The sequence below is a fragment of the Pteropus alecto genome, unplaced genomic scaffold (assembly GCF_000325575.1).
Source record: "Pteropus alecto unplaced genomic scaffold, ASM32557v1 scaffold114, whole genome shotgun sequence".
In the NCBI taxonomy this organism is placed as follows: domain Eukaryota; kingdom Metazoa; phylum Chordata; class Mammalia; order Chiroptera; family Pteropodidae; genus Pteropus; species Pteropus alecto.
The window spans coordinates 933165-946050 of record NW_006435793.1 but is presented as its reverse complement, the minus strand read 5'-3'; the positions used below and the strand labels follow the sequence as shown (position 1 = coordinate 946050).

At 41.0% G+C, this 12886-nt stretch overlaps 1 protein-coding gene across 1 annotated transcript; it reads right to left on the bottom strand.

Annotated features, from left to right (window-relative positions):
- Window positions 1-3525: 3525 nt before the first annotated feature.
- LOC102897591 (acyl-coenzyme A amino acid N-acyltransferase 2-like) lies at window positions 3526-7886 on the bottom strand. Its single transcript, XM_006911518.2, has 3 exons — window positions 7397-7886; window positions 6967-7166; window positions 3526-4119 (listed from the first exon to the last, which is right to left on the bottom strand). Exons 1-3 carry the CDS (start codon window positions 7857-7859, stop codon window positions 3526-3528), a joined length of 1257 nt encoding a protein of 418 aa, XP_006911580.1. The 5' UTR covers window positions 7860-7886.
- Between the last annotated feature and the right edge of the window lie 5000 nt (window positions 7887-12886).

The window sequence follows — 12886 nt, the reverse complement described above, 5'->3', positions numbered from 1 at the left end:
CCCCAGCTCTACCTCAGCTCATCAGGCATTAGATTCTCATAGGAGCACTGGTCCCTGGTGCCAAAAAGGTTGGGGACTGCTGCACTATATCAAGATGCCTTCAAACCAAGTCCACATTTTTTCAAAGGCTTTCCAATGTGATATACCTACTTCAATAGTTCAGGGGATGGTATAGGTGAAGAAAGTACATCATGAGAAGGGTGCATACTGCTTATGAGAAGAAGAATTTGTAAACTCTGAGCTTCCCGATCTTGTAGAAGCTACCTAAGTGTAACGTTGCCCAATTTCAGAGTGATTCCTTTTCTAAACATATTTTGGGATTTTTTTTTTTCAGATCAGCAATAAGAGCTCAATTCTATTTAACTATTCATGATAAGACATTCTGGAAAATGTCAGGCTATATTAGTTTTACATTAACCATTTATTGTTTCAATGAGAGACCTTTTAAATGTCTGACTACCAGATGGCATTTCCAAGAACTTAAGTCAAGTTGACAAAGTGTGTGTTATCCATCTATTCTCTCCGGTTTCAGTCTGGAAGGACTTATTAGAAATGTTCCGAGATCTCTATCCAGAGAACCCAATTTCCTGGCCTTGGGCTTGGGGTTATTGGCACTTAACTGAGTCATGCTCCACAGGACACCACAACCACACTGAGGCACTTGGAACTAAGGTGCATCTCCGGGCTCACATCCCTAGGACCCCTGAGCCAGTCTGATTCCTTCCATTATGCCATGGCAACCTTAGCATCACCCCCAATTAGCCACAAGTCACTTCACGAGCCTCATATTGACCTTTCAAGCCTGCCATTTGAGATTCATGTCTTAGGGCTAGGGATGTCTCCGCTTGGGCCACCCACCAAGGACAAAGCCCTCTGTCTAATGGGCAAGTGGTCACTTAGCCTCAGAAAGAATGAATTCTGCAATGAGCTTTACTTCCTTTTTTTAAGGAAAGCTTAGAGGAGCCTGAGAAGTCTGATTCTCTGTGAGAAGGAAGTGGGAAGGAACAAAAGAAAGGCTAATCAAGTCTGTTGACATAAGAAACCTCACGAGACTATTAGCGCCTGAGGATATCTATGACATTTTTCACTTTTTTGATTCAATGCTCAGAACAGGGCCTGACACAGAGCAAGCAGTTAAAGTGTGTCAAATAGATGGATTCCAGACATCTTCCCAAATTGGCCAAAGGAGACTTGACTCATTTGGAAATGAAAAGAATATTTAGATACAGGAATAATAATGGTGAGGAAACTGCACTCAGCAGTTACGAACACATGGGAGCATCTCTTCATACATCCTAACAATCTTCTTGTTAGGCTGTGATAGACAGAAGGGCTGAATGTAGCTCTAGTGAATTAGAGAATGCAAACAAGCATAATCGCATACACCGAGGGAGAGTGAGTATCACTGGCATGACTTAAAGAGCATAAGAGCCAGGAGAAGCACTTCATTTCAAAAATTTGACGTGATTTCCCTATTGTATGCAACCACCCGTACTTCTCAAGAATGTTAAGTATCTTGGAAGCAGACACAGCAAATACTAAATTGCCCTAGTCTATTTTAAAGAATAGGTTATATTAAGGCTATTATACTATTTCTGCCTTGCTGAATTCAATAAGTGTACTATATAGTCTGTTGGGAATTTGAAATGAACACCAAACCTCTTGCTTGCATCCCAGTTCTTGATCCAGATGCCCCAGGATCAATTGATACATTCATTCCTTCAGTAAGTATTTAATGAGCATCAATTATTTGTCAGGGGTCATGCTAAGAACTGAGAATATGCAACAAAATTAATTGACCCACTTCTTATCTTCCTGGAACTTAAAGTGGAAGGAAAGGAAAACAACCACAAAACAACATATAATTAGTACTTTGAAGGGGACCCGATTTAGATAGGGCAAGATTGAGTGTTATCAGGAAAGGCTTCTTTAAAGAAGTGACATATATGTTAGAATGAATAGGAAGTGACTAGATAGAAAGCAGAGAAAAGCACTTGAGGCCAAGGGAACAGCATGTGCAAAGATCCTGGGGCAGGAAAGAGCTTTACACATGTGAAGACCTGAAGGAAAGCCAGAATGACTGGGGTGTAGTGAGAAACATTTGATGGTGCTAGAGAGCATGTTGGATGATTTAGAAGCCTCGTTATGGATTTTGGAATTTATCCCAAAGTAACAGGAAGTCCTTAGTGGACAGAGAACTCTCAGTAAGCAGGAGATGGCTTCTCCACATTACATCTGATCATGAAGTACATTATGTCTAACTGGCCATTTTTAGAGATGCTAAGTTTGATCGGTGGGTTCAGGTGGTTACAGTCTGACCCCTTCATTGCAAAGTGACATCATTCCTTCCCCCTCTTTATAACCAGAAAGTTATCTAAAGGATGATACTTTGTGCTTAGGGTTTAAGCGGGGGAAGGAGAGGGGAAGTAAATTAGAAACTACTTAGAAATTTAAAAAATAAGAACACTGCATATCAAAAAGCCGGAAAAATAAACACAAAGATCACAGAAAGAATGTATTTCTTTTAAAGAAACAGAAATTGATGCATCAGGAAAAAATAGATTTGACCAATAAATAAACCAAAAGCTGTTCTTGGAAAAGATCAATAAAAGAGACAAATATTTTACAAGTCAGACTGAGAGGAAAAAGAGAAAGCATACAAATAAACAACAAGGAATATATAAAAAATCATAAGGGGAAAACGTGTTCCAGAAAACATAGGCGAAATTCTGAGAAAATATAAATGATCAGATTGGCTCCATATTAAATTTTAAAACCCAAATGAATCAATATGAGAAATTGATTTATTAAAATTCGATGAATAAGTAAAATTATTTCATTAATGAATGTAATTCACCACATTAACAAATTGAAAGAGAAAGCATTTTGAAAATAATAATAGCTAACTCATATTTAAAAAAAAATTATGTGCCAGGCTCTATTCTAAGAGCTTTAAATATGTTAACTCATTTAATTTCAATAAATGCTACAAAGGCACTTGATTAAAACTGCAAAAATAAATATATTTTAGGAATAAAAATAAATATATTTTAGGAATAAAAAATTATCTACTGGCGATCTATAGCAAGTGTTATGCTTGATGATGGTATCAGAATTTTCATATCAAATGTCAAAAACTCAACTCATAATAGCTTAAACAGAAAACATTTCCACAAGTAACTTGGAAGTTCCAGGGAATTTATTTAGAATGATAATACCTGGATCAAGGTATCTCTCACAGGGGTACAAAAGATTACTCCATTTGCAATGGTATCATAATTTTGAAATAACAACATCTTCTGGTGCACATAAGAGTCAATTTACAAAAATTCAAAGTACACACAAATTTGTTAGAAATACTTCAGATGCACCTACACCTTTGTCATTTGATTTTGTCCAGTTTCCTCCCAGGTCATTCAAGATGACTGTGAATACAGAGAAATCAGAAGAGCCCCCTCTCCTCGCCACATCCCTGCCTAGCCTCGTTTTTATTCTCCCAACCCCATCACCACCCTTAGCCTTTGCTCAGAGTTGGCTTCTGGCCTGACTGAGGTGCTGCCTGAAGAATTTCTGGATCTCTCCCCAGGCGTGCTCCTGGGCTGCCGCGTGAGCAACAGGGTCCCCTCCCCAGAGCAGGGGTACGGAAAGGTGGTTGTTTTGGGAAGCATAGCACAGGGGTGCATAGGGCGGCTCTATGAGGTGGCCTGCCCCAGGGTAGACCAGCATCCTTCCATTGCTTCTCCCGTGGCTCCGCAGCTGGTCCAGGGCCTGCTTAGCATGTTCTCTGCTATTCGATGATTCGTCATCCTCTCCTACAATGAAGAGGATCTGACCCCCCGCCTTTTCAACAGGAAGCACACTCTGCTGATTCAATTTATCCCGGGGGTCACCCCTGTAGTGGCGGAGGCGCACAGCCCCTGAGACATCGATCTGCATGCGCTCCAGAAATGAGGGGATGGGTGTAATAACCAGGTTTCTGTACCTGAGCGGAAATTCAAAGATAGCATTTGGTCCATTGATGCAGACGATGGCTACCACTTGCTTCAGAAAGCAGGCCATGGCCAGCCCAATCTCTGCACCTTTGCTCACAGAGATCACTCCAATTCCTGGCCTTTGGATCTGAAGTACAAAATAAAGGGGACCTGTTACAGGCCATATTCTGAGAAGGATCTGTCACACATGCTGTAAGCTAGTATGATGGACAATCAGGAAATGTGAGGTGGGAGTCCTGGCACTCGGGTTTACCAGATTCTGTGACCAAAAACACCACCTCCTTACCCTTCACAAGCCTTATTGCCTTATGGGGGCGATAATATTATCTACCTTCCAAATTGTTAGGATCAAGTGAAACAATAGAAATAAAAACTTCATGAAAGTTCTATAAAAGGATTTAATGCACCAGCAACACTCTACATTAAAAGAGCAGAGGTAAGTAAGCTTGCTGAAGAAGCAAATTCTTCTCTCCAGAGGTTTCCTGGGTTCTTTCAAATATTATATTCGTGTAATTCATAGTTAAATAGCCTTTTAAGGCTACAAAGGTTTTGCACATACGTTAACCCAAAGGCTAATCCTGAAAGCCTTGAGGGGCAGAGGAGGGGTGTAATGAGGAAAGATTTGAATTCTACCTACAGCTGAATTTCAGTATCCAGTTCAATAGGAAAAGTAGTAAGTCTCAGGAGAGAGTCCTACGTTCTGTGATAGGCTGAGGAAGCAGAGGGGAAGGAAAAGTCTAAGAGACGAAGAAGGACAGGACAGGCATTCTGGACAGACAATGGCAAAGACATAATGACCTGGTATATTTATTTTGTTCATAATTGTGTTCCCAGCACCTTACTGTCATCAGAATCACCTGGGAGAAAAAACTTTTTAAAGTAGAGCTTTCCGAGATTCAGTATTTCAAATTTCTACTTCAATATGGCTGAGTAGGCCCAAGAATCTAATACTACAAAATATTTCCTAAGAAATCCAACGAAATCCAATGTACATCCACATTTGGAAACTATCTGTGTGAGGAATGGATGGGGGAATGAGGGAGAAGGGTTGTAACTGGAGACAGGAAATTGATTAATACACAATTGCAGTCTCACAGGTGAGCAATGATAAGAGAATGAACTAAAACATTGGCAGGAAGGATGGAGGGAATATGATGTATTGACAAAGATTCAAGGGTAAAACCTAAAACGCTTTGGGATTGGTTGAGGAGTGGGGAAAGGGAAAGGGAAGACACCAGATGGACAAAGATGACAAGATGGATTTATTGAGAGTTTACTATATGCTAGACCCTAGGCTAAGTGCTTTACATACATTATCTCAGTCCTTCCAAGGGAACTGAGATTCAGGAAGTTTAAGTTTTGCTCAAGTTTACAACAATATCAAGAGGCAGAGGGGGGAATTGAATTTTTTCTGCTAAATTTAAATCCAAGTTGAATTTTGACAATTGCCCTTTCCCTCCAGACGTCACAAATGGTTAAATTTGAAATGAAAAAAATTTAACATGATAACATTTCACAGGGGATTTAATTCCTTTTAGGCAATCTTTCAAAAAGAGCCAAATATGCTTAGAAAAATCACATATATATTTGATGATGATAATGATGGTAACACTGAAGATAAGGATACTGATGATGCTCCAATAGGAAACATATCCTCTCTTGCCTTAAGAAAAGTTGAAGCTCTCCAGGGAGAGAAGAAAAGTCAAAGAGTCAGGATGACTGAAGGTTTGGAGCAAAGATTTTGCCAGAGGGCTCTGTCACCTACTAGCCATATAGTTTTGGCACATTACTTCATCTGAGTATGCTTTCTCATCTGACATAGTGAGGATGATGTCAGCAGTACTTCACGAGAGTTTTGTGAGCATTCAATGAGATAGTGCCTGTAAAGAACTTAGCATAGAGTCTAACAAATAATCACTTAATGTTAGCTGGTGTGATTATCTTACCACTGTTAGATTGAACCATAAGAAATCATTTGAATATTTTTTAACTAGAAGACTTTAAGCTAATATGGTTCGACTTAATAGAATGTCACCCTTGACACCCGACTAGATGATACGTATTCCTATGTTTCTTCTGATAGACATTACCACAAATATCAGTATTTTGGGACCTCATGAGGGGTACTAAATTGTAAATCATATGATATTTAATTCCTAGAAAAAAGAGTTATGAGATGTACTTTTTCAGTCCTTATCAAATTTGAATGTGCATACAAACCACCTGGGAATCTTGTTAAAATGTAGGTACCGATTCAGAGATGGGGCTTGAGAGTTTGCATTCAAACAAACACTCTTAGGTGATGCGAAGGAGTCCATCGTCTTCATTTTCAACAGTACAACAAGAGAGAGTTCTAAAATGACCCTTCCTTCCCACATTCCTTTCCCTAGCCTAGCTCCTGACATTGAGCGCTTACTTCAGGCTTAGTTCTGCTCCTAGATCTGAAACTAACTAAAGAGCTTATTCAGCTAATCAGACGGTACAACCAAGTCAGTTTTGCTGGTAATCTTGCTCTGATGCCGTGGCCCAGCTCTAGCACTGAACTTCTGCGTTGTTCTCAGCCTCAGGGCTCCGTAGTGTGACTTACTCTAGCATTACCCCATGCTGAGATAATTATTAAAGTGTGAAAACATGTCAAGCCAGAGAATTCATGATTTGAGTGAGATTGGTGGCAGACAAAACATTGAAGAGCCACTTGTGAATAAATTACAAGCACTTTAAGTGTAAGAAGTCTTGGCTTGTTTCCCATTGAAAATAACCATAATATAGCTATCCTTTTTTATTGTCTTTGTGCCAATAAGCACTAAGTTGATCTCTAACCAACTCCACAGTCCTACAAGGTAGATATTAGCATAGTAAACTTTGCTATGCCCAAGTCTAAACAGATTGGTAAAATAGGCAGAATAGATATTCGTAAAATTTTTTTGTCTTTTACTGTGATGTTGCAAGGTAAAATTAAAAGTACTTTAAATACCTTGGGGTGAGCTAGTAGTAAGTTGGCAGCTTCCTCGAAATAGTCCAGGTCCACCTCCAGCAGGTTGGGCAGGTCTTCATAGGCAAAATATGCTAATGCCAGCACTGCAAAGCCGTGGGCAGCCAAAAGACTGGCTCGAAATTCAACTAGACCCCCAAAGCCCCCAAACAAATCAATGATTCCCGGGAAAGGACCTTCTCCTGAGAGCAAAAAAGAGAGAAGAGAATGGGATCAGAAAGAGTAAAAAGAGGGTCAAGTAGAGGCGGAGCAGTATGAATCCCCACCTTCATTCACTAAGACACAATGGCACGTTAGTCATAATAGATTGTGGGAAGTAGTAGTTCTCCACGAGTTTGATGCCGTTTGTTTTTGCTTCTATTTCTTTATTGCAACGAACAATGGTTTCTCTACCGCCAAAGATTAGTCTCACCTGGAGGGAGGAAAAGGGCTCCTCGCACCCGGCCTTCTCGGATCTGCACGCGCTGCGTCCCAGGGCTGAAGAACCAACGCTGCACCACCTGGCTGGCCCCGGGCTCAACCGTAGCTGAATATTGGAAGCAGACTGAGTTGTACAGGTTCAGAGTGACCAAAAAAGGGCTGCTCATCACATCCCTCTTAAGCAGCCTTCCAAAAGGCCTCTCGGGCTTCAAAGACCAGAAGAGGCCCATGGGATGGACCCCCACGTAGTCGCCTCCGAATGAAGGCGCCTGCTTCAGGTCCAGCTCGCCAGCCTCGTTAGCCCTGTAGAAGGCTTTAGAGCGGAATAGCTTCCCCGTTTCATCCTTCAGAGATGCTGTAAGGGTCACCATCTGCAACGGGGCCAGGCCTGTCGCTCGGATGTGTACTGGCTCATCCGCAAGGGCACTTGCTGGCGTGGCTGTCAGCTGGAACATGGATAACTGGCCAAGGGGCCACGCGGTATTTCCTGCCCTGGTGGAAGAGGAGACTTTGAGTTGGAGACTTATATTCCAAGGGCTAGACAAGGCCTACCTGAGGTCTGGCCAAGTTAGACTTCTGGAGACAGGGCAAAGCACGCAGAACACTGGGAGGAGGGAGAAGACATGAGGAGAATACCCATTATTCTCGTTTTACCTAGGAAGAAACAGGGTGAATGGCATGCTCAGTCTCACAAGTAATTGATAGCAGAATGAGAAATTAAAGCTGGGTCTGACACTTTCGTGTCCTGTCTTACCCATTATAACGCTGCAGTAAGTCTTAGTTTTGTGGTTTTCAGTAAATTGAGCTTTAATTCCTCAGTTGGGATAATACCCATGTGACCAGTTTCACAGGGTGTTTGTTAAAACCCAAAGGGGTGATTCATAACAAATAGCTTATAAGAAAGATCCGAGCTGCTTTTCAGTCCTCAAACCTACCTGAGATGCAATTACATAAACAAGAACTATGTTGTGGAGGTGTTTATATTTTTTAGTCTCTAATCTCTTTTTGCCCTTGTAAGACCAAACTCCAGCTCTTTTCACAGTTCCTATGTGCTCTTTTTAAGAGAAGATAAAACTGTATGATTTTGTTTCAGCTTTTCTGCCTTTTCAATGGAGTGATAAATGTCAAAATGTTTGTAATAAAGAGACTGTATTATACATTTGATCAGCCATTTCTTACTCTGCTCAATTATGAGGAAGATTCGGGGTGTTTCTTTCTTATTTTCCTTCCATCCTTTCACCCTTCTTTCTTTCCTTTCTTCTCTCCTTCCTCCTTCCCTTTCTCCCTCCTTCCATTTCTTCCTTCCTTCCTTCGTTCCTTCCTTCCTTTTTTCTCCTTCTTTTCTTTCCTCTATACCTCAGTCTACAAAGGATTTGAATCTGTTTACAGATAAACAAATAAAGAGTAAAAACAAAATAGAATCTGGGAAAATAAGAACTAGAATCAGAGGCATTGGTCAAAAAAACCTTGGAGCATGATAAGTACAGCATTTTGTGGGCTATAAGTTTGGTGCTGAATTAGTGACAGCCAAAGGGAAAAAGGCAACCTGGTCAGTTCCGTGGCTCCAATTATTCTCAGAAAAAAACTTACAAGTTCCTCAGGAGAAAGGAAAAAGTGAAGCTTTTCTAAAATTTAGCTCTAAAGAAAATTTCTCACAGGAGACTTTGACATAGGCATGCACCTTTTTTATTTTTCAACAAGATCTTCACACAAATTGTCGCAATCGGTGTCCCTTCAAAAAGCTTGATTCTTCAAGAGATGCTTAATTTTTTATGGAGGAATACAAAATAAAAGCTTTAGGGTTTAGATTTATGAGTAGAAAGCTTCTGGAGAAAATAAAATGGCTCTGACCTTGCAAGGACAGAAAAGCAGCTCTTGATGCCCAATACTTTACTGTAGAAAGTTGTTGGAGGTAGATGCTAAAGGGAAAAATGCCTTTTTGCTCTTACTATGAAAAAGTAATTTACAAAAGAAAAAGTGATTTTCTGCACAGCTCACACTCCCAACCTGATCCCCTATCAAAAACCAGCAGTACTGACCATTTAATATAAACTTAAACTCATGGTCAACGGATTAATTTTGAATTAATTAAATGATTCTGAATGTTTTCCTGCAATACGGGGAAAGTTTTTGACAAAAGAAGGTGGCATCAATTTAAACTTTCATTCATGTTAGGGAGATGGGGCACATAACATTTAAAAAAAAAAAAAGTACCCCATGTCCCAAGCAACATTTTGATGCTCTGTAGGTATTTTCTGATCTGATCCTTCCTGTATGCCTCTGTATCTGTGTTTCCTTTGTCCCCCCAAAAGAGATCATTAAGAAAGAATCATTGATTTAAACGATTTTACAAATGCTTTCCCAACTTTTCTTGTTATCATTCTGCTTCTCAAAACTTTTATACAGTGTAATGACACAACACAGATTTTATTTCCAAGTGGAATTAATTTGAATTGCGTACCATACCCCTCTCCCTCGTGCATCCTGCATCTGATCTGATCCCCCCAAGGAGACTGCAAACTCCTCAGGGACAGCAACTATGTGTGAAAACTCTAGAGATCCTATTGATACTAATGTAGCAAATCATACACTGTACATACTTAGGAGTTCTGAGATTTATAACTAACAGGAAAAAAATTTACCAAAAATGTAATTAAAATACTCTACTTATATCAAGCTTTTGTAATATAGAATACTGGGGTTTCTGCTCAGTCATGGTTTCTCTTTATCTGAGAATTACCCTCCTCAAGCCCAGAGATGGACACTCAGCAGCTATGTTTATACTATGTGACTCATCCCAGGTTTCCTCACTTCTTTGCAGCGGAAGGCAAGACTGCACTGCAGAGTATCAATGAAACCAAGATTACGAAGAAATCAGAGGGCAAGAAACCAGAATTCAGATGCCTCACCCAGGATTAGCCTTGTTGTGGTTAAAGAGGGACCCCTCGGTAAAATGGATGCAAACCCAGGAGGGCTGAAAGCTGAAAGCTACATTGTTGAGCCAGACTCCCAGGGTGAAGGGGGTCAAGCCAAGGTCTCTAAGAGAATTAGACCCATTAGGAGGAAGGGCAGTTAAAAACCAACAAGACGCCAACATTTCGGGAGGCGGGAAGCAAAGAATAAAAGAGAGCAAAAGTTTACCCATGGAAGTTAAACTTACTAATCAAGAAATAAAAATTTCATTCCCTTTAGGAGGCTGTTGCTTTCCTTTCTTCATTGGGTACTTACTTCCTCACTCTCCTTCCAAGCAATAAATCCTAAAAAAAAATTACTTGAGTCATGAAACAATTTCTCCATAAGTTTACTAGCTGGATGCTGACTTTTACAGCCAAATGTTTCTGAGCAAAAAACACCAAGGATGGTAATTGCTGGTCCCTCCCAGAACTGTGCTACCTGCTGAGATGAAAGAAACACACATGGCAAAATGAAGACAGCCTGAATCAGAAAGCAGATCTTTTCTGTGGAGGCTATGACAGCCCTGATTCCCCAAATACTCACCCTAAATTCTGCTGCAGGAAGCGCCTGGAGCAGGACGGCTTACTGAGCCATCTAGAAGCAGTGGACACTTGCCTGTTGCTCGTTAATTTATGTCATTCAAAACACGCCAGCCTACTGTTCAAAGTTGAAACTGTCTCTACAGAAACCATCAGCAGCTTATTTTGAAGTTCTCAGTGACAAGGCTACCAGGATATACTGCCACGTGATCTGGGCGGAGGCTCAGCCTCGCTGGTGTGCCTTTCAGTGAGGCGTTTCATGATGGAGTCTCATATTTCATCACAGAGCTCTGGCTCTTAAGCCATTCCCTTCACTCCTCCTCCCTACTCTCAGCTCTTGTCTCTTTTGTTTCAATTTCTTCTGTATTTCCTCCTCTAAGTGGTCTCTTTGACAGCTGCTTTTTTGGTGGTTTCTAGGAAAGTGAGTCCCAAAAATCCATCTTCAGAGCAGTGTGGGTTTAAGACTCACACGCGAAGTCTGTTAAGGATTCCCACAGGGGCTTTGCACCTAGAGATTCTGACTTGATAGGCCTGGGGTAAGGATCCAAGATCCATATCTTTAACAGATGCTAATCCATAGCCTGGTTTGCAAACCACTTTCCCAAGGGACTGCAGAAGCCTCTCCACCCCCCTCCTCCTGCCCCCAATGCAAAAATGCCTCCTCAGGACACAACCTCTGTAGTCTGCCTCGTTGTTAATCCTTTCAGTCAATGTCCATAGTAAAAATGTTCAAATAATCCAACCTACAGACTGGAGCATCCACATAGCTGCGACACGATCAGTGGGAAACAGCGATTTCCTCTCAGCGATAGACCCAACAACGTTCCTAAACATTAGAACTGAGCAAAAGTTCTCCATAATTAGTACATACAAAAATTGAAGTGTTGCTAGTTCTCCTCAGACAAAAACAGTTTATAGCCCCAAATGCATTTCAAATTTCTAGAGTATAGAGTTTAACAGCCTATGGGGTGGGGTCGGGGGGAAATCTCAACATAGTATAATAGAGAGAATTTAGGAGTGTCCCTGGGTTCTGATCTCAGCCCTGCTACTAATTCATTGTAAAAATTTCTGTTTGCCTCTATTGCTCAGCTATAAAATAAGAAAGCTGACATAGATCAGTATTCCAAAAAAAGGTCAGTCATTAAGTAGCACCTTCACGAAGCTAGCCATATGTGTGTACTCACTGACCTATTACATGTAAGGCAAGGATAATCATTATTATTAATGCCGTCCAAAGTATTTCTGTTTTCATTATTTATTCTTCCTTTGAAGTTTATTACCTTAAGGCTAGGCCTTGGGGTTTGTTGTTGGAGAAGGCAGCCCTGCCTAAAAAGAAGGTCTAGGCCTTGACTAAAGGTGGAACTGAATTATGATAAACTGGAAGCCCCAGAGGAAGCTTTTGTCTTGCTTCCTGTTTGAAGTTCTAGAAAGCAGAGTAAAATGGGGTGTTGTGAGTTTAGGCAGGCAGAGATGCAAAGATAGTACACACAAGTCTCTCTTTGTACACCTGTTGTGTGAAAGAGTTCCAGAAGTCCCCATATTCTCATAGTACTGGTCATGAACAGCACCTAAGAGTTGAAGGCCAGCAAGTCTTCCCCGGGATCATCGTGGCAACATGTGAGCTGACTGACCCTTTAGCAGAGAATATGGGGTATACAGGTCTACCAGAGACCTGATGAAAGACAAAACTAACACTCAGAGAATTTGCAAGGACAGTGAAAGTCAAGTGGGGCAAACCCAGTCCCAGAGGGTAGAGTGTGTTTGCCACTGGCCTTGACCATGCTGAGAGGACAGACTGTGAGCTATATCAGGTACAGATACTTCACTGGTGTACACCAGAGGTGAATGCCTGGAGATGAGACAGTTTGCACTTCTACCAGATTAGAAAAGCTGGCCAAGAATAGTTATTTGATCTGGTGAGAAAATACAAGTCCCCTTGCACCCAGATTTGGAGAAGAGGACAGAGGATATCTTTTGAAAGAGATAAA